The following is a 21,516-nucleotide window of genomic DNA, read 5'->3' as shown; positions in this document are numbered from 1 at the left end:
TCACATCACAGCGTGAGGTCCCGCCCGCAACAGGAAAGGTTGCGCAGCTGCAGAAAAGTTGCAGCTCGTGGTGGACTACGAGGATGGGCTGTGGAGTTCTGCTGAGAATTCTGCTGGTCTTTTTATGGATGAAGCCCACGGACGTTGTCTCAAACACAGGTGAGCTCACCACATCTGTGTGCTGCTATCTCCGATTATGTCACTATATATAAAAAGACAAGTCCAGCGGGAAGTCAGCCTCCCCCAATCAGCTCCGACCAGAGCTTCGTCATAGCAACAAAGGAGGAAACCTTAACTGACTGTTTGAAAACACCAGCCTCCGAGAGACTGAGATTATATTGCAATTTAAAAGCTTAGTGCAATACACTGTGCGACGTGGACCTTGTTACCTTAACGAGCCATATATATGTACATTGGGATAGGAGTGGGCAATACATTGCATGCGTCATTGTGGAGCTGGGCGCACATGCACGAGCGTTGTTTCCACTCCCACAGTGGGACATGAATGTATGCAGAGGCGCCCTCAAATCCGCTTGCTTATCGGTATGTGTGCCCACCCACAACTCTTTAGACCTGTCAGCTGAGAGACAGTCTGTCGTTACACAGAGCGGCTGTCATTACGCGCAACCATTACGCACGGCGGTGGCTATCAATAGCGCCCGTACCACTAATTCATCACATGTACCTGTATACCATCATCACGCTGATATTGTAATCAGGTACGACACAATCGAGTCAACTTACAGCTATCAATCCAAAGCTAAACTAAACTCAACAGTTTCAAACAACTAATAAGTGCAAGTTGATTTGACTTCAATGTTTAAGTGAAACCACCTGATTGATTTTTACAGTGCAGGTAATATTTCAGACAACACAGTGTGGACTGCAAAATAATAACATGATCACTAATATTGGCAAACCTACAAACAAGGCCTAACTCTAAATCTCTCTCTGTATATTTCATGTCCACCTTATCCCATTGTCCCCACCCCGTCTATCTGAATTATGTTGCATGGACACAGTGGTCCAAGCAGTTATCAGGAACTGTTTAGACTGTTTAGTTGTGCTTTCTTACAGTCAGTGTAAAGTTAGCAGTAGGAAGTGGAAGTTAAATTGTGTGGCTGATGTAACCAGTTAGAAGTCCAAGTGGTGATGAGGTCTTAAAATGTAGGCTGAAAAGTTTCTTTCAAAAGTTCTTCAAAGGTTTAACTTCAGGATTCCTGCATAAAGCCTCCTCTGTCTTCTTCCAAATGTACCAAACAGTTTGCCTGTCTGTGATCTGATGTTTTCATCCTTAATATAACTGACTCTGTAGAGTCAGTTATATTAAGGATAAATTGATGCATAAAAAATAGCCAGAATGCAGGAAATTAAGTGCCTGACACTCAAAATCTCCAAAGGAACGACCCCCTGACCCCCCTCTTGATTTTTGCCCCTGGGCATGGGGCCATGAGGAAGGTGTCCCTGATTTTTTCACACTGAAAGTGACGACCCTAGCATGAGCACGTTTGAATGTAGGTTGGCGGGGGCTCTCTGGCTCTGAAGCATTTAAAATCAGGTACACTGTGTTTGTATTTTGCTGCTTAGGATACAAAGGCTGAATTGGGTCAAAATCTATTTGCTGTGTTTCTCCCAAAGTGTTACAGTGCCCAGATACCTCAGTGGACGGAGAAATCGGCAAGACAGTGATTCTACGGTGTTTGACGGAGCCCCAGATGAATGTCAATGACATGACAGTGGAATGGGTTGTTAATGACACAGATGACCATGTTCATGCACAACGCGGAGGAAAACAGAAACTTGATGATCAGATGAAGGAGTACAAAGGAAGAACATCTCTCTTCGACAACAAACTTTCTGAAGGGAACTGTTCACTGCGCCTCACAGTACAGATGTCTGATAGTGGGAGTTATCACTGCTCTGTTATTGGAGAAGAAATTCTCTCCTGTTTTATGTACCTCACCGGTAAGTACACTAAGGCTCGTCACATTTGTCATCATGAAGTTTATTTTACTAAAATGTACAAAAAAATTCACACTTGCAACTTGTATTAGATTATAGCGTAGTCTTTCAGCTAAAATGTGAGGCACTTCATCTTTGCTCATTTAAAACCACCAAAAAGCTTCACTGTAAGCAGTTGCTGTTAATTTACAATCTCCGACACTAAATTACTGTATTTGTGTACAAAGGTTTGATACTGTAATTAGCAATGCATTGTGGGCTGCTCCACTTGAAGCAACAGGACAAAGGCCCTTAACAGTCTGCTGCTGTCTTGAATTACGGGACACTACCGTATTTTTTGCAAACTGGGTGTTGCATGGAAAATTTGATAAAGTCTGATAAAACATTAGTCTTGTGATTCTAACATTAGACAAGTGCTTTCTGTTTCTCGGACTGAAACGATTTGCCATCAACTCTTGAAGGGACTTCAGAAACATATGTCATTTAGAAAGCAGTTTTTGCAGAGGAGGACGCACAGCTTGGAGGACATGTGCTGCACATCGGCCTTCTTCATTAACATCAATCGGGTTTTGCATCTGCTATGTAGACGATAATTAAAGTCTTATTTTCTTTGCCGGTATTTGGTTCATATTGCCAAGAATACTTGATATCAAACTGATGCTCAACAGGCTGTCCGGCTGGTAATTTCAGTGAGACAGAATAGCTCAAACAGTGATCCTAGATTTACGGGCGTTTTTTGTCGATTTATTTTGGCAGCATTAAAATAATGGTCTGCATCTAAGGGAAGGACATTCTCATTAATATTGATATTGGAATTTTTTACTTACTAATATTGACATCGGGGCCAAATCGATGAGGCTGTCATCTCAGGTGTTGTCAGGTTTGGTCAAGGTTAGAGGACGTCTCTGACAAGCCGAATTTAAGAATTTTAGTTTACTGACAGTTAAAAAGCAAACGCTAGCAGGCTGCTTTTGGTTGGGTCTTTAAATCTCATCGGCTCATTACTCTGAGTTGTCCAACAGGATGGTAGCAGTGTTCATGTCGACACTGCCCTTTTAAATGAATGTATTTAATTTCAATCTCTCCTAAGTTTTTATTGCTCAATACGGATAATATTCATAGAAATTTAAACATATTTTTACAGTAATAGACTGTGAAAATATGAAACAGTATGGATACTGTAAAATTACAATATATTGCTGGCATCTGTGCTGCCAGTATTTTACTGTACACTGTAGAATACAGTGTACAGTAATGCTGGTGTGTGTGTTGCCAGCTCTCAGCTGTTATTTTACAGTGAAATTATTTATATTCCACCTTATAAAAAAGTGTTACAACTAACCCCAAAGAGACTAAACACATTTTCTCTACAGACTATGTTGCACCTTTTTTCAGCATGCCAGGAGAATTGGTGAGGAAACCATCATGGGTGTGCTTGCACACACCATAAACCACATGAGAAGAGGTGGGGCAGATAAAGACAGTGGGGTCTGTCTCTAAAGAATACGCCTGGTGACAGATGGTACATAGTGCAGGAAATTACAAAATCCCCAGAGAAAGACTAACAAAGCTGCCATGTGTTAGATCTTAGTAGGAACTGATTATTAGTGTTTTCCCCTGGTAGTGTGGCAACTTGTAACAGTGGAACTCTTTGCATTCAACAACGATTTATACATTTTGTGATGTAGATGTTGGAAACAATTCGTAGTAATTTGTTTGTGTCAAAATTTGAGAGCTCTAACACAAGAATACCCAACCATACCCGCTCTCCCTATGTTAATGACATAGTTACTGTTTTGACTGGCCACTGATAATTAAAAGAAATGCCTAAAGTGCCTAAAAGTGGCTAGATTTTTAAGCAGACATATTTCATCTGCAGTCAGTTGCATCTTGAAACAAACTAAGTGGATATAATAAATGCCTGCACTGAGTTATTGGAACGCTTTTTAATACCTATTTTGTTTTCTTTCTAATAGTCCATGAACGTGTAGAAATCGACTCTTCTGGACTCATTAACAAGCCTCGTGATACCAGCTCTTCAGGCTCAGGACAGACAGGTAACCCAAATACTAAGTTGAACTTGATTTGTACAGGGCCCAGGTGTTGTCTATCTTCAGTTAACATTCGCAGTGGACATATAACTGTATTAAACTTATTACAACCTCAATTCCAAAAAAGTTGGGACACTGTTAAAGTGTCAATAAAAACAGAATTAATTTGCAATTCCCCTTTGACCTATCTTCAATTTATCAAACACAAGCCAGAGCCTGTGTTGTATTAAGTTTCAGTGAGGTGTATATTCACCACTTGGAAGCAGAAGACAGAAGCTGATGTTACCTCGCAGCCTTACAGTGGAAAGTTTCTCCTCCTCTGTGCTGCTGCATCACATCGGCAGCTGAGTAGTAAATTGGAAACAACTGCTCGTCTTGAGGTAAGCTCAGTCAAGTGAGGGGTCTCCAGCTTCCAATCTTCAACATTCAAGGGGCAGCCCAAGCCGTCCGACACAAACGCAGAGAAATCAGCCTCTTCCAGGCAGCAATCAGACCGCATGATTGACATTCCTAACTGGATTTACAAGGACAACAGGATTGACATGCACACAATGGAACCCATTTTTAGCACTTAACCCAACAGGGCATTCAGCTTTCCAGTGTCCCCTGTCTGTACAGTACTTACATATTTTGTCTGAATCAAACTGCGGCGGACTCCTTGTGCACTTTTCCTTCCACCAATTATTCATAACAAGATATTCATAATATCCTGTTTTGCTCACGCGTGACAAATGTAGTTTGCTGACATCACCGTGTTATCTGGGGCGATCCTCACTACCTGCTCCAGCGCTCCAGGAACTCCTCTGATGGAGCCCTCAAAAAATTCGTTTACTTTGAGGTACCGTAGAAATACACACCCTGTCAGTGTGGCTTGAATGGTTGCAGTTGCTCAGACACCTTGAGCACGCTTTCCTGCCTCTTGCCAAAAGCATTCAGGAATATGCTGCAGCACCAATCCTGAAAGCTGGTAGGGAAAATGGATAGAAGAAGAGATCAGTGAAACATTAGAAGTTAGAAATTAGAACATTAACATCTCACCTACATTCTTTCAGGTGGTGATGGCAAGACTGGCAATGACACCTCTACACCTTTTCCAGTTGTTGCCATCAGTGTCGCTGGCGTCATCCCCATCATCATCGCCATCATCATCATCATCGTCGTCTTCGCTGTGGTGATCTGGAAATGTAAAAAGTCCAGTAAGTCTTACATTTCTCAAATTATTACAATTGACCCTTAAAATTGGAGAGATTTTAGTCCGTCATCATTTCACTTTCATTTAAAACGGGAGAAAGACAAATTCTGCACCTGTGCAGGATCTATTCAGTTTACTGACCACACCTGACAGTGATATTTGTTTAGATCAGAGATGCAATGAGGTTTGAACGAAAAAAGGTCAATGAAATAATTACAATGGCAGGAAAGTCAACAGGTTAAAACACCCATTTTGAGTACAAAAAAAAAAAAAAGATCATCTGTAAATAAGACTGATGTGCCAGTGATGCTGAAACAGTTTGAACTGAATGTTTTGGGATTCATTACCTGCCTCATGAACTACTCTCACCTCATATTTTCACAGGAAAAGAACAGAACAACCAAAACATGAATGAAGAAGAGATGAGAAGGATTGCGTACCCAAACGCTCCAGGAGATGGAGACAGATGACTCGAAAGGACTTGGCTTTAATTCAGTATTAAAGGCACGCTAAGCACCACTGGTTTACGTTTACGTTCAACAATGTTATCAAACACCCTGGACCCAAATGTTTTTGTTGCCATGTGCGGAGCCTGGGCTGCCTACACAGACCAGACTTTTTCACAGCATATTCAGAGGACATGGTGATCGTGAGGAGATGTTTGCTGTATGGGACATATGACTCGACTTGACTTGCTTGATTCTCACCACAACTAACTTGGGACTTGCTTGAGACTTGAAGGTAAAGACTTGAGACTTGCTTGTGACTTGCACATGTGTGACTTTCCCCCATGTCTGGCAGGAACACCTGAAGTATTTTTCTATGGGCAACAAGGGGCTTAGCGAATAAATATGGTGCAGAGAAATAAGACATGGTCACAGCCAAGCATAAAGTCAACAGTGAGGATCGCTGCTTTTAGGAGTGGTGGAAAGTTAAATACAAATTTACTGAAAGATGAAACAGTTGCGTTTGTCTTGTTTGTTAATGATTATTTTTTTCCGATAACCTGTTTAATGCGAGAAGCAGCTGGCCCCCACGTATTTTCATATCATCTAATCAGGCCCCCCTGCCCAAACCTAAACCTAATTCTAACCTGAACCTTAAAAACAAATCTTAACCCTTGAACAGGCCTTTAAAAAAGTAAGGACTGGCCAAAATGTCCTCACTCTTTTGGTTGTTCATATGCTGATACTAAATACTGAATACTGAAACAACTGAAAAAGGCAATTCAAAGAGCTGTAATGCCCGTCACTACAAAAAAACCTAACCCCCGGGCCACACTGCCTGTGTGAGCAGCGTTGCGTTTGTTTTTTTTTAGAAAGTAAAAGACGATGAAAATGGTCTTTCAATAATCATACTGACATCATATGCAGTGGCTTGCACTGCTCCATGAATGAGCGGAGTACCGTCTCACAGTTGTGGAAATACAGTAATCATAGCAGCAGGCAACACTGTCTGTGTGAACACTGAATGCGTGTGAGCTGCAGCAGGTCAGTGAGGTACAAGCAGCTCATGCAGGCAGTGTGGCCCGAGCGTTTAACAAATTTGCTGACTGCATTTCCTTACTTCAAAACATTTGCAAAGCTATTTGCCGGTGCATTACTACATTTAATGGCAAGTTACCGCCTCTGAACATCTGATTGGCCTGAAGCTGAGGAATGTCCATTAGCTTGCAGCACAGTTTTGTTACCAGCAAGAATATTTATCACGTAATGATCATGCTTGTGCTCATGTTAGAGACACTAACAAAACAGTCAACCCCCCATCAAAATATAGCTCCATAGTATCAGTCGTTGTCAAAAACTCAACAGAGTAATTATAAATTTGAAGAGGAACAATTTTGTAGGGCTTATGATAGTTGTTGGTATTTGGTATAACAATATAAAACCCTTTAACAGAGACACAGATTCATCAATGCTAAACTGGACACCTTAGAACAGGACCGTCACAGAGGACAGTCTTTCCAGGGCACAGACAGCCCACAATCCAGCTGCAACAGGAAGTGCCCCAGACCAGCTCCCACACACAAGAGGCGGGTCGATATCTCACACACACAGAGTTTACGCACTTTCACATATCTGTCATTCCAGTTCAGAGCGAGGAAAGTACCAGATTGCGCAAGACTCATGCAGTTCATCCCCAGGAATTGTGCAAGGAAGAGATACATGGAAAGATTAAACACCCTAATAAAAGCAATGACTCATTACTTACAGTTACGTGCAGCTTGAAATAACAGAAAAGTTTTCTCATCTGTTTCCACTTCACTCAGCGCTGTGTGCCGGCTGTGTGTGAGTAAACACCCAATCACTGTTTAGTATGCAAATGAGCCAAGATGCACCAGCGTCAGATTTCTCAGTCTCAGTAGGCCCGTTTCCACCGCAGGAACTACGGGGTAATTTTACGGGGCCGGGGCCGTTGGTGCGTGTCACCACCGCAGGAACCACCCCCTAAGGACAGAGTTCCGGAACTTTTACAGGGGCTAAACAAGTCCCTGCCTCGGGGTAGGTACTCAGAACGGCCCCGAAAGACTCCTGGCTGGGGCTTGGGGTTTACTTGGTGCTGATTGGATATACTCAAGGAGGGATGTGACGTGAACAGAAAGCTACAAAATAGCCGGCATTTTTAAAACTCAGCAGACGAGGGTTAGCTCGTTCATATAGCTTCCGCCGCCATGTAAAAAAAACTCACTAAATGGCCCGTGAAAAAAATATTCTTTCCAGCGGATATCTTAGTTACAACATGATTGAGCTAGCAAAGCAGTTTTGTGTTGCTATGTGTGGTATTTATTCAGTTATGGGAAATCACGATGTCTGGAAAGCATCAGTAGTGGCTGCAGCTGACAGGGACAGCTCACAACAGCATCTGTTAAAAGCCTCCCGTTGTCGGATACGACATGAAACTACTCCAGTTAGCTCAATCATGTTGTAACTAAGACATCCGCTGGAAAAAATGTTTTTTTCACGGGCCATTTACTGAGTTATTACAGACACCGCTATCGGCTAACAGCTAACAACGTCCCTACGTAGCCCCGGTCAAAATGGTCGCGCAACGATTACGTCACATCCAGAGCCCGTAACTTTACAGGAACCTTCCTCATACTCCGCTCTCTCAGTGGAGACACGGCGGTTGAGAGGACGTTCCTGTAGTAGTTCCTGCCCCCCAAATAGTACCGGGAACTTCTTCAGTGGAAACGGGCCTAGTGAGAATGCAGCAGTAAAGTGAAGCTCCGCTAAACTCGTCGTAGCGTCTTGTGTCGTGAGATACTTAATATGTAGTTAACAACAAAAAACTAAAGTAAATATAGCAGTGTTTTTGATAATCACAGCAGTTTTTACAAAGCTTTTATTAACTTTTCACTCCTGCAGCTTTCAGCAGCTCAAATGAGAGTGGAGTGAAGAGACTTCTGTGAAATTGTTAACACAGAAAAAACAAAAAACAACCAAAACAAAAAAATATAAAATGTTCTGCTCTAGCCTATATCTGTTGTGTTTGTTAGTTCTGTTATTTTGAGAGGTTTTTTTTATAAGACTAACTTTGGTAAATACTGGCTATAGTGAGGTTATTGTAATTATTAGGTTCAAATTTATTTCATATGTCTAGATGCCTAATGGCCATCCAATAAGATAAACGTTAAGATGTTGGTTGTGCCTGGATGAAGGATATTTTTATTTTAAGATGTTGGTTGTGCCTGGATGAAGGATATTTTTATTTTATTTTTTCTTAATTTTTAGTTTATTTTTTGTTTATTTTATTTTTCAGTTTTCCTCCCTGAGGGATTGCCACCTTATTGTAGTCAGGGGGTTTGTGTGCCTCAGTGACCCTAAGAGCTATACCAGCAGGGGCTTAGTTTTCAGGTGGGACACCCAAGTTGGACAGGTCTTAGGGTAGAGGCCTGACAAAGTGCAGTCCATTTCTTTAGGTTGGGGGCTGGACACACAGCTAACAACAACCCAGTTCCATGTAGAAAACACTGTTGTCAACAACAAAACAAGCGGCGAGCACATTCGAGACCACGGTGCTTTGACATCCTCTATAGGGCACTCACACAGCGTCCCCACATCCTGTGAGTGAGTGAGTGAGTGAGTGACCTTTATTTGTCAGCTCTACCTATGGCAAAAATGTGCTGGAGCATGATGCCCCCTTCACATTTATAACTGCCCCCTCATATATGCCTGCCTAGAACGGGGCTTGCTGCACAGACAGTGAAAAATTGTGCAAATGTGCATAGAGTGCAAAAAGTGCACGTTTCAGTCCATGTTGGACCTACACTTACAGAACGAGGCATGCATACCTGGTTCATCATATACAGAAGTCACTCTTAGGTGCACCTAGGCAGTCGTCAGCAGCTTGATTAAGCACACATGAAGAAAATTACCAACAGGCCACATTATTACAAGTCAATTAGCAGGCACTACAAAGCAAAGTCTCAAACAGGTCATGTCACATTCCTCATTTAAACCACTGGGATGTGGTGGTATCAGGTAAGTGTATCTGCACTCACATTGGAGTAGAATTTGGTCTGTTTGACCCCACAGTGACTCGCTTCCATCATGTCAATGCCCCAGAATGCCAAATTTGATGTAGAATGATTACCATCTGGAAAGTGTCTGTCAGCAGCTGATTGAGGATCAGCACAGTGAATGGCACTTTTATGATTGTTGATCCTGAATCTAGCTGTCTTATTGTTTTACTGACAAATTGAACGCCACATGCAAGAAGGTAAATAACACTGCTGGAGCTACATGTTATCAAATTTTTGATTTTGATTAACCATGTGCATGTAGCACAAGTGCAGCAAAAAAAACAAACAAAACAAAAAAAACAAAAACCTGTGGCATTGTCCGGACATCCCTGGTGGTGGCCTGTAACAGAATGCCCCACACATTTCTAGCTCTAGAAAAAGAGAAGAGAATTATGAATTGATAAAATCCTCCTTCTTAAACTAAATCAACCTATTAAACACCCTCTTGGATCAGTTGGAAAAGTCGTCGTCACAAAGCTGAAAACAGGCTGTTTTTCTGACTGTTTAGAATCAATGAAACACTTTAGAATCAAAATCAGAGTCAGAAATACTTAATTGATATCTGAGGGGAAACTGTAGATCGTTACAGTCGCGCCGATGCAGAGAATAGAGAATTATAAGAAGTAAGAATAATAAGAGTATGACATAGAAGTATGTAAATATAAAACAATAAAATAAATAGAAATAAAGATGTGCATTAAAAATAAAAATAAATGTGCATTATGCTGCAGTGTGTAACACCAGTACTTAAGATATTAAAAATAATAAAAATAAAATATATATTGCCACTGTGCCGAGGCTGTAAGTGTGAAATCTTAACAATACATGCATCAGCAGAATAAAGCAAGAATAGAATAAGAGCAAAGATATGATATATGTACAGCATTGTATGTTGAATAAATAAATGCATTCAAGAGGTGTTTGTGGGAATAAAGTCGTACACTGAAAATATTGCAATATTTAATGATTGGCCCGCAAATGTCTCCTTCATTACTGAGTTAATAACAGCTGACAGTTTTTTTTAAAGATTGTGAATCAGAAAAAAAGAAAGTGCAGTTGTTGGACAGTCTGTGTATAATAGCGTTAGATAATACAATAATAAAATTAAATTAGAAGTAAAAGAGGGAGTCCATGAATAAATATGTAAATGTTTGTTAAAGCCACTTCCTGAATTATGAAATGCCAAAGTGAAAGTAATAAACGGTGAGACGACACCCTACAGACGACCGAATGTTTCATCCGGTTTTTAACCCGTCATAACGCGTCAAATCATCTTCAGCGGATCTGTCCGTTCTTCATCCAGCGACCATGAACTTTATGCATCTTATTCCGCTGTCCTGTCTCGCTGTGGCGAGCGCTACAGGTAAGTTTCTCTCACTTGTCGAGTGAACAGGTAAACGCCATTACAGCAAACCACAGGCCCTTAACTTACTGACAAACTTTGACTCAGCTGATGAGTCTTTATTCAGTTCGGACCATTTGACCCACATTATGTTAAGATGCGTTAAATTAGGCCTTAACAGACAGGCTCAGCTAACTTAGCGCACTCTAATGTAGTGTGTTTGCAGTTTCTTGATGATCAGAGAAGCAACTTGGATCGAAATGTGGTGTGTTTTAATTCTAGTGATAACAAACGCCTAAATCAGTGTAAAATGTACATTAGTAATTTAAATGTCAGCTTCAGGAGGACTTTGACTTATTGGTTTGCTGAATCGGCTTCATGGTGTATTTTAATCTCCAAACCCGAGTGTTGGTTTGAGACACTGAACACAAATCTGGTTGTAATTCCTGCTGATCTTATAATGCTGCTGTAACATTAACTGGCTCAACTGGTGTTTGCGTGCAGATTTTGTGGTGGTTTTTAATTTTGTGTCTTTTGCCAGCTTTTTTTTATAGTGTATCTTATTGCTGTTCCTTTGTATATGTGTGCTCTTTTGTGTCTCATGCTGCTGCCATGTCTGAGAGGCAAATTAGTTTTTGTTTACTGAATGTTGTTGTAGTGAATTTTGTATTTTCCTGATTTTCAGGAGATTTGGTTAAAATTTGTGCTACATTTGAATTAATTTTTTTTACATAGGCCTGTGTACTGTCATAAAGGACCAGCTGTCCAGCTGCTCAGCTGTCTGTGTTTTACTCAATATTGAGAAACAAAGTGTTCTGTAATATTACAACAGTAAGGCTTAATGCAATGGTTGTTTCCTCAGGAGACTCTGGTGTGCCTGGCTCACATAAAACAGTTACATTCGAAGTTGGTGATGACGCCATTCTGCCATGCCAACTGGAAACCCCATTTGACAAGAAGACTCAAAAAGTGGAGTGGACTTGCAAAGACAAAGATGTGCACCTCTATCGAAAAGGGAGGGATGACCTAACTTATCAGAATAAGCATTTTAATGGTAGAACAGCTCTCTTCTATGATGAAATGGCCAAGGGAAATATTTCACTAAAACTGAGCCAAGTAAATGAACAGGATGAGGGAAATTACACTTGCCGTGTCATTTCAAGTCAGTACCCACAATGCAACATTCTCCTCAATGTTGGTGAGTATTTCTAACCACAATGAGACAAGTGAAAGCCAATATCTGTCACATGTTAAAGCTCCAGTGTGCACGACTTAGGGGGATATATTGCGTGCCTCCGTGCCGTCAGCCAAAACTATGCTCCATGTATTTTGCTATAAAGCATGTTTCTTAATACAGTGTGCATTCTTTGTCTTACATTAATATTTATTACACAGTGCATTTACAGTGCTCTGATTTTGCATCTCCTCTAATATACTGTGTTTGATTTCTTATTCCTCTATACATAACACATCCCCGGGTATGGACTAGTATTACACAATAACAATTTAACAGAAAACAAGAGTAACACAGAAGAACTGAATAAACCTGGTAAGTAAATATCTTGAGTTAATTTTATCCTCATTAGCTGTCACCAGCATAACAGCTGCTCTTTCTTTGGGTCTGAATTTTATCACATAGTTTTTTTTTTACATTTTATTTAATGTTTCTTCACAGAGCCAAAGCCAGAGCCAACAACGTTTTGGGGTAAGTAAAAACAAGTTCTGTCTTTGCTGTCCCCTGTGATGTACATGCAGATGCAACACCTGCATCATTCATCCTTCATTCCTACAAGATCCTGTTGAAGCCAGCTGTTAAAGCTCCGTCTGCTGGAGGGTTGTTGAGCTTGGACAGTGTTTCTTCATCATTGTGGTTTGAGATGATAAATGGGTTCATGCACTGCTTTTGCTGTCCTGACTTGTACATTATAGGACAGTCTCCTCTGGAGGTCAGGTCAAGCATTGCTATTTTTTCTGACATAAATTTGTGTTTGTCTAAAATTTATCATTATTGAAAGCTAAAAAAAAAAGGCTGTGAATAGGCTTTAGGCTAGGAAATTCAGCCCAATATAATTTGTAACTGAATAGCCCTGCTCTAAACAGTAATGCTGCAATTAAAGATATTGTAATGGACAGTTTTGGTGGGACAGAGTATGAATTGTGACCCTAGGCAGGAGAAGTGGGTGTGAAAAATGAATGAACCGGTGTTATCTTGGAATCTCACAGTAAAAAACAAATCTTGACATGTTTCTTCTGTTCTTTCAGAAGAGCACGGTCACATAGTATATGTAGTCATTGCTGTCATTGGAGGAATTGCCATTGTCATTGTCATTGTTGGCTTTTCGAGACGTAATAACAGTAAGTCAAAAACTTCTCCTCTCTTCTTTTTTTTTACCCCAATTAAAAGAATAGGTTCCCAATTTTTAAGCCTGTCTTGAAACAACAGTGAAATGCCATATATACAGCGTGACAGATTTTTCTGATTTGTCACTATTGCCAGAAGAATGACTTAAAAAATAATAAACCTATAACTGAACACTTGGTCAATAAAACCATAAGGGGGTCAAAACTGATCCATATTAGAATAAACAATGTTTGTTAGAATTGCATGCTATATTCACAATGTTGCACATGTTTATTGAATTATTCAAGAACGGTTATATTCACCTGTGATTAGAGCACAACACTTTTATTTTTTTACATTTCTCCCACAGACGCAGCACCAAATGAAGGTTACGGTAAGTAACTAAAGGACTGTATCTTATAATGAACATGCAGATATAACTCCTGTTTCATTCATCCCTCATTCACACAATGAGGGATACACACATTTGTTTCTGAAATATGTTCATCCATAATTATAACACATTTTAAAGAAAAGAATGAGACACATTTGCAGTTTTGACAAACTGCCACTGTCTGGCTGTGATCATCAGTGATAATGAAGTGATTAATGTTTTTCATCAATAAGATTTCAGCTGTACATCTAGCAGCCATGTCAACACTTCATATAAAGAGATACTGAAGTTATATATTTGTTACATCTTAAAAGTATTTAGCTCTTAAAGACAATTTACACAATTACAATTTAATACAAATTTTCAGAGCTAGTACCACTGAGGGACAGGAACAGAGAAAATCAGAGAGATTCTGGTAAGTAAATATCGACATTAGGTGTCACCAGCACGACAGCAGCACAATGTTCTGACCCAAAGGAAGAGCAGCAGTTAATGTAAGATAATAACAGCTACTCTTCCTTTTCAGAATTTTAACATGTATTCTAATATTTTATTTCATTCTTTTCCACAGACATGGTGGCTCCAGAGGCAGAGGCAGAGGCAGAGGCAGAGGCAGAGCCACAGCCAGAGGCAGAGGCAGAGCCAGAGGTAGAAGCAGAGCCACAGCCAGAGGCAGAGGCAGAGCCACAGCCAGAGGCAGAGGCAGAGGCAGAGGCAGAAGCAGAGGTAGAAGCAGAGGCAGAGGCAGAGGCAGAGCCACAGCCAGAGCCAGAGGCAGAGGCAGAGCCAGAGGTAGAAGCAGAGCCAGAGGCAGAGCCAGAAGCACAGCCTGTGCCAGGGCCAAATAATGATGATGGTAAGTAAAAACAAGTTCTGTCTTTACTGTATTGTAGGACGTAGGCTCACATGCAGATGTAACATCCTTCATTCCACACTGTTGAAGTCAGGTGTTACAGCTCCGTGTGCTGGAGGGTTGTTGAGTTGGTCAGCCAGCACAGTTTTACCTTTATCAACATTCATATGACTGCAAAATCATGAACACTATACCATTCATGACTCAATAACTCCAAATGCTGCAATGTTTGCCAGCTCAGTTGCCTGTTCCACCAGAGACTGACCTCTGGTGGCGCATGATTTATTTCAACCTGTCTCCTGTCGTCCTAAATTTGTTNAGCTCCGTGTGCTGGAGGGTTGTTGAGTTGGTCAGCCAGCACAGTTTTACCTTTATCAACATTCATATGACTGCAAAATCATGAACACTATACCACCCATGACTCAATAACTCCAAATGCTGCGATGTTTGCCAGCTCAGTTGCCTGTTCCACCAGAGACTGACCTCTGGTGGTGCATGATGTGCACTACATACAACCTTAAAGGGAAATTTCGGATTATTTCAACCTGTCTCCTATCGTCCTAAATTTGTTTCAAGTGACTAGTGACATAAAAATAATAGTTAACATGTTAGCCGTTAGCCTAGATACAGCCAGGGCGCATAGTAGCTACAGACCTGTTAAAACGTAAGTGAACGGGCAANGACTAACTTTGCACTTGAAGGTTGCCCGTTCACTTACGTTTTAACAGGTCTGACGCTACTATGCGCCCTGGCTGTATCTAGGTTAACGGCTAACATGCTAACTATTATTTTTATGTCACTAGTCACTTGAAACAAATTTAGGACGATAGGAGACAGATTGAAATAAACCAAAATTTCCCTTTAATACAGCCCCTCCATATGAGTTCAATACAAAGATGAACGTCTGGATTTCTAAATACCCTGGTGTAATATAATACTATGATATCGCTGAAGCCTACTACTTAGTGATGTCAATAACATTGCAGCAAAATAAATTTGTGCATTTTTGCAAATATTGGGTTTTGGAAACCTGGTGGTGTAGTGATTATACTCACAGAGCTCATTAGTGACTCGCTACAGCTGGCAAGCTTACTGCTAATGTTTAACTTCCTTCTGGCATTTTGTTCATTACCATAGTTATTTAAGGTCAGTTAGGAAACTTGTTAGCTAAGCTTTAACCTAAACCTAATCTCTAACTTGTTTTGTGTCCTATAGGTACGAGCGTCAGTCCATACAAGAGAGGACACAACAGACAAAACAACCAAGGGGAAGAACCAGGACAAACCCAGGACAATGAGTCTGAAGAACATGGGAAACAACAGTGACACGACGACTTATTAGTACGTATTAGTATAGCTTTTGGTTCTTTGACCCAGCTACCAATCTCGAAACCCATCGGCTATCAGTGTGAAAACAATAAGCTTCTGTTGCCCAAAGATTCTGCATACATGTGCAGATTTCATTTTATAGAGATTACCCACTTACCTAAAAAAATAACTGTTATATATGTCTATACAAATATTTTCTATCAGGTGCCTCCAGTTAAAGACCCGGGTCAACGCTGCACAATATATTGGTCCACTGTCAACACTGTGATGTGTGCATGCATAACAGTCACATCCCAGAATGTGCAATATAAAGTAAATTAATTCACACACTTCATGCTACGACTCTTTGCTGATTGATACAAGGGGAAAACTTGCATGGTTCTCATTTCCCCTTTAAGACAGGTTACGTGTTAGTCTCTATATACAGACTCTACATACAGTGAATGTAGAGTCTGTAGGCAAACCCTGGAGATCTTGCCTCCGGATGAAGAGCGGAAGAGCCCTGGTTTCCGGTTGTAGGCTGTTTGTAGTCCGCGTGATATTGATCAATCACGTTTGAGCCGGCAACATTTGTTGCCAGGTTAAACAGTCCGTGCGGTGAACTAACGAGGCGGAACATAATTGGCGTCACTGCAAACTCTGAATCCATTGCAATGGTTCAGCATATTTACTTATATATAAACGGAAGTCGGAAACGGAAATTCGCCTCCTCCGCCCAAATCAAACCGGAATGCCAAAAAATTGGGGGTCTGCCCCCAGAGGCTGTATCACTGTCTGCCAGAAGTCAGAGAATGGTTACGTGTATATGTGAGGTAGTCTGGTGGCATTTGTTACAAGAAATAATATATATATTATAAGACTCTCTTGTGTGTGTGTGTATAGTAAAGTGCTGTAACAGGGAAGGCAAGTGCCGCAGACACAGTGAAGCGCCTGCTTTCCAAAGCTACAGCAGTCACAAGAGAGTGACTTGATAATCTCAGGTTCCTGTGTAACGATAGTAAAAAGAGTTGTGCTTTGCATTCGCGGCACAAGAGAAATAAAGCACCTGTTTGACACAACTTTATCGCAACATTTCCCGATCAGTCTTCACTGCAGAATTACAGGACTGTAAAAGCTAGTTACTAGCTACGAGACAGGCTAAAGCTAACTGAGTTAGCTTCATGAAACCAGAGGTTTCCCTTCTACGGTTCGGAGCCACAAGGCCAGAAAAGTATTGATAACACTTACGTTAAATTACAAGAGAAGTAAACAACTAAAAGCACGCCCTGGTAGCAGTCAACCACAACCTGAAAATGAGCGCAGAACAGGAGGAGAGCAACATAAGAGAGCCATATTAACATTATATGAATATAATAGTGTCATGGTGAGTCAATAAGTGCATTAAACAACCTACTTTCACCCTCTAAAATTAATTCAGAAGATGGTTATGACTTGTTAAGGTTATATGCAGATGCAAATTAATTAATAAATGAATTCATTAATTAAATGTAGGTAAGGGTGCTACATCATTCATTTACTGTATGATGGATGCAATATAGTGTAGCAGGTGTTTGACCTCATGATGGCACTGTTGACTGACGTATGAATACACACAGGTGCATGTTAAATCACAGTCACAGTGATGTGATGGGTGTCAGGTTTCATAGAGAGTGGCACTGTCTTTGTTATTAGAGGGTTTTGATGACAGCAGCTCTGAGTGTGCACAAACCATGTTGTCATGACCCTAAACATGTGATTGTGAATAGTGATTATATGCTGACTGATTTGGGTTTAAAAAGTGTCATCTTATGAGAGGTTACAGCAGGTTATACCGTATATGTAACATACAAAGGATAAACATGAAATTTAAAAGATATTCTGAAAAGTTTATGAACAATATAATTTTATTATTTGGGATCATCTGCATAACACAATGTTAGGGTTAGAGTCAAATAGTGCCAACTTTCCATCCAGAATTTCCAACACTGAGACATAAAAATAATGTGCCAGATACACTGTTAGGTGCTAAAATCCCTGATATGGGAACAGCGATTTTGTAATATTGTTGATGAAAACACAGATGCAGGCCGAAGTTTGTAAGTTTTTTACATGTGTGGCTTTTGATGCACTGGATCATCATTTTATAAATCATATCAAGGATAGAGTCTCAGGTCCTGTCCTTGACTGGATTTAATCTGTCCAGTGTCTTCTTATACTGATCGACCAGAGGATTAAAAATCTTTCAAAGACTCTCTACTTTAGGGCGGCATTGTAACAGAATTGCTGTGTGTGTATATATATATAATGTATTGATGCATGTTTTTATACTGTTACGACATTGTTTTACCATTTTACCACTAAATGTGTGTTTTTAATTTTTCTTGTGCTCCTCTCTTTTCAGCACTGTGCTGTCTATAAAGTGTATTATTATTATTATTATTATTTCTATACAACATTTTGATTTGCTCATACTTTTATTCACAACTGAAATCCCACATGGACGTAGTTTGTTTTGTAAGCTGTGAAACACCTGGAGTCTCATTTATAAACACTTGCTGTGTCTCAAATCGCGTACTTCTGTACTTACACTTAATATTTAGAGTGCATAAGTGCGTTCACACTGAGAAGTATGGAAAAATGCAGTGCGCTATGAATACCCGGATGGTGCACTCAAAACGTGCAGTGCGCTATGAATACCCGGATGGTGCACTCAAAACGAACTATGGACACTTCTCGCCCTCAATAGTCGCCATCTTGGCTACGTAGCGGAAGGGGAGGGACCACTTTTCACACTGGAAATAGCGTTCGAGGACTGTGCGACCGTGAACGTCGCTGCATTGTACAAATACAAGTGTTTTTTTTCTGTTGTCAGGTATAAGCCAGCAGTATGTTTATTGGGGTCATTTAGCAGTCTGTAATGATTTGGTACCGCGAACGATAACGGGAATGCTAATGCTAGTTTGCTAACTAGCTAATTTGCGGTCATCATTTCCGGTGAGTGCACAACAGCCGTGTTTGGTTTGAGACAACACTACCCTGTCGAACGTCGCACACTACACCAAAGAGTACACAGTGCACATAGTATACTACATAGTACTAACGGAAGTATGTGATTTGAGACACACCAACTGTGTATGCACAAAACGAGGCCTGAAAGAGGCGTGTGATCTATAAAAACAGACTTGATGGGAGAAGCTTTGACCCATGCTTACCAGCGTTTTGGAGACAGGAAATTGGCAACCAAGATGGTTGGAGAAACTGTCAAATATTTTTTGGTGCATGTCATATTTGGCTGTTGTCTGTACATACGTTTTTAGTATGAATCCTACACACTGTTTTATAAATGAGCCCTGTGGATACTAAGAGGCTGAGATGCTGAAACTGTGATTGATAATTAAAAAAAATCTAATTAAACCCAATGTTTCCACCCTCATTCAATGTTAACACATCTAGTTGAAAGCATTAAAACACTTGAAGACAGAGAACACATTTATGCATTGTTTGTTTCTCTTTGTTTCCAACAATAAGCCACTGTCCGCACCATGATTACCCATTTACCTTAAACTGCACAGCAATACAACGACATATACCAGGGAAGATAGAGACGCTCTGTTCACAGTGACTTTCACCAGATTTTTACAAAATATAAATTATATTTTTAAATTAAAGCTGTCAAAACACATACTTTTAACTATTTACCCGTTTTCATTGTACTTAAAGTCAATTTACAACATTTTAGTTCAGATTAATGTAGCACAACTGTTGGCCTGGCCTTGGTGCGTGGGTTTAAAAAGTCCACTCTCCACTTCATAAAGATAACACTGACCTACATTGAAAACGAACAAGCCCACCACAGCTGACCCACAGGAGGAAAGGCTGACAATATCACACTACACATTAAAGAGGACAGAAGCCTCAACATCAACAACTATTTAGATTATTCTCTATGTTATTTATTAGACTTTGTATTGTTACTTAGATATTTGGGATGTACAGTAACAAATTCAAGTGTACCTGTATTTTTAAAGAACAGAAGGACATGAACAACAAATAAAACTATTGTTACCAAAAGGTACAAAGCTGCTTTATGATCTCATGATCGCTATTATTTAGGATTTTAGCAAAGTATCGAGTGTAATAGAGTTTTTCCAGTATAAAGTGCTGCATAACATCTTTGATCAAGGTGGTGTAAGTGGGAGCTTGTACCTGTTTCAACTTCAGTAGAATTAATCTATGTGCTTATTAACCTTGCCACAAAGGAAGTGAGTCCTCTAAGAGCACTATCCTCTCCCAGTGCCCCAAACACAGCCAGCACTGGATCAGGTTCTACCATGTGTCGGAGGATATCAGACAAAGTTATAAATAATAAGAAAATTGGATCATCTTGGGCACAACCAGAACACGTGCCGCAATGCACTTTAGTTTTTAGGACGTTATCGCCCAGTTTAAAGCATTTGTTTGAAAAGTAATCAAAAGTAACATCTTACATGAAGTAACTGAAATAGTTACATTACTTATCTTGTTGTAGCCTGAATTTTGACCTCAGTCAAGCAGGTGTTTACGTGACAACATGCGCATTAGAGTCCTAACAGACTTTATTGTCACGTAAATGGCAGTGAAATTCAGTCACATGATTTAGTCTGTGGTTTGCTCAGTTTAAGACAGGAAGTCACAGTGGATGAGAACCGCCAAAATAGAATACACAGAAAAAACAGAGCGAGTCAGAGAGAAACCAAAGAAGCAAAGCAACAATAAAATGTATTTAACTGTCTTTAGCTGAGTCATTATTGTATTTTTCAGTTCAGAAATAAAATCAATGAGTAAAGAGACATTTTTAACCTGTATACAAAAAGTATAAATCTTTCTTTTTGAGGACAGCAGGTGTATCAGAGTCTAAATCCAGACACTGATGGGTCGGTCAGACTAAACCAGACTTTTATCCAGTCGACCACAGTCTGTATCCCGTGTGAAACCAAAAATGATGCATAGGCTACATCACATTATATCAACCATACTTAATTTAACCCAAAATGTGATCTTTTTTTCTGAACTCAACTATGAAGGTTTGCTCTCTGAACCTAACCACGGCCGTTCCACAACAATAACCACATCTATCAATGTGTTTCAGCTGTATTTCGCAATGTGACGCCAAAAGGAGTGACAAAGCGTTGGTATTTGAAAATCTGGGAATGAGAGTGGGTTCGTCATCCTCATGTGCATGCATGAGATAAACTAAACATGCACACATGCAGAAGAATTGAAGCTACGAGGCTGGAGAGGCAATGTCATCACTAACGTTAACCTACAGGAGTAGTCTGTCTGATAAACAACCAAAGCATGCCCCGCTAGTCCTTGACTGCAACCTAAAAATGAGCAAAGAACAGCAGTGGAGCACCGTAAGGGAACCCCTTATTTTAGGGTAAAAAGACATGCATTAATAATATGACATGTAACATAATTTACTTTAACCTGGGTTGGCAGAAGAGTATTTATTTTATATGAATACAATGGTGTCATGGTGAGTCAACCAGTGTATTAAACTTCTGAATTTC

At 40.2% G+C, this 21,516-nt stretch overlaps 2 protein-coding genes across 6 annotated transcripts; both read left to right on the top strand.

Moving 5' to 3' along the window:
• Positions 1 to 33: 33 nt before the first annotated feature.
• On the top strand, positions 34 to 6,351 carry LOC126404365 (uncharacterized). Its single transcript, XM_050067548.1, has 5 exons — positions 34 to 159; positions 1,639 to 1,965; positions 3,939 to 4,019; positions 5,066 to 5,209; positions 5,590 to 6,351. Exons 1-5 carry the CDS (start codon positions 84 to 86, stop codon positions 5,673 to 5,675), a joined length of 714 nt encoding a protein of 237 aa, XP_049923505.1. The 5' UTR covers positions 34 to 83; the 3' UTR covers positions 5,676 to 6,351.
• A 4,605-nt stretch (positions 6,352 to 10,956) lies between these two features.
• Positions 10,957 to 18,636, top strand: LOC126404342 (protein TsetseEP-like). 5 transcript variants are annotated; one of them, XM_050067524.1, is made up of 10 exons: positions 10,957 to 11,090; positions 11,932 to 12,267; positions 12,559 to 12,618; positions 12,745 to 12,774; positions 13,332 to 13,424; positions 13,781 to 13,804; positions 14,172 to 14,219; positions 14,376 to 14,452; positions 14,615 to 14,660; positions 15,873 to 18,636. In XM_050067524.1, exons 1-10 carry the CDS (start codon positions 11,036 to 11,038, stop codon positions 15,980 to 15,982), a joined length of 879 nt encoding a protein of 292 aa, XP_049923481.1. In that variant the 5' UTR covers positions 10,957 to 11,035; the 3' UTR covers positions 15,983 to 18,636. The 5 variants fall into 5 exon arrangements, with proteins under 5 accessions (XP_049923481.1, XP_049923480.1, XP_049923479.1 ...); XM_050067523.1 differs by having other exon boundaries at positions 14,376 to 14,512; positions 14,609 to 14,660; XM_050067522.1 differs by having other exon boundaries at positions 14,376 to 14,530; positions 14,597 to 14,660.
• Positions 18,637 to 21,516: the final 2,880 nt, after the last annotated feature.

Source organism: Epinephelus moara, chromosome 17 (assembly GCF_006386435.1).
Source record: "Epinephelus moara isolate mb chromosome 17, YSFRI_EMoa_1.0, whole genome shotgun sequence".
Classification (NCBI taxonomy): domain Eukaryota; kingdom Metazoa; phylum Chordata; class Actinopteri; order Perciformes; family Serranidae; genus Epinephelus; species Epinephelus moara.
This window is presented reverse-complemented; position numbering and strand designations above follow the sequence as displayed.

Coding starts and splice junctions, on each gene's coding strand:
- LOC126404365 (XM_050067548.1), top strand. CDS start 84: ATGGGCTGTGGAGTTCTGCTGAGAATTCTGCTGGTCTTTTTATGGATG. Junction 4,020..5,065: donor TTCAGGCTCAGGACAGACAG/GTAACCCAAATA, acceptor ACATTCTTTCAG/GTGGTGATGGCAAGACTGGC. Junction 5,210..5,589: donor CTGGAAATGTAAAAAGTCCA/GTAAGTCTTACA, acceptor ATATTTTCACAG/GAAAAGAACAGAACAACCAA.
- LOC126404342 (XM_050067520.1), top strand. CDS start 11,036: ATGAACTTTATGCATCTTATTCCGCTGTCCTGTCTCGCTGTGGCGAGC. Junction 13,805..14,171: donor AGCACCAAATGAAGGTTACG/GTAAGTAACTAA, acceptor ACAAATTTTCAG/AGCTAGTACCACTGAGGGAC. Junction 14,220..14,375: donor AGAAAATCAGAGAGATTCTG/GTAAGTAAATAT, acceptor TCTTTTCCACAG/ACATGGTGGCTCCAGAGGCA.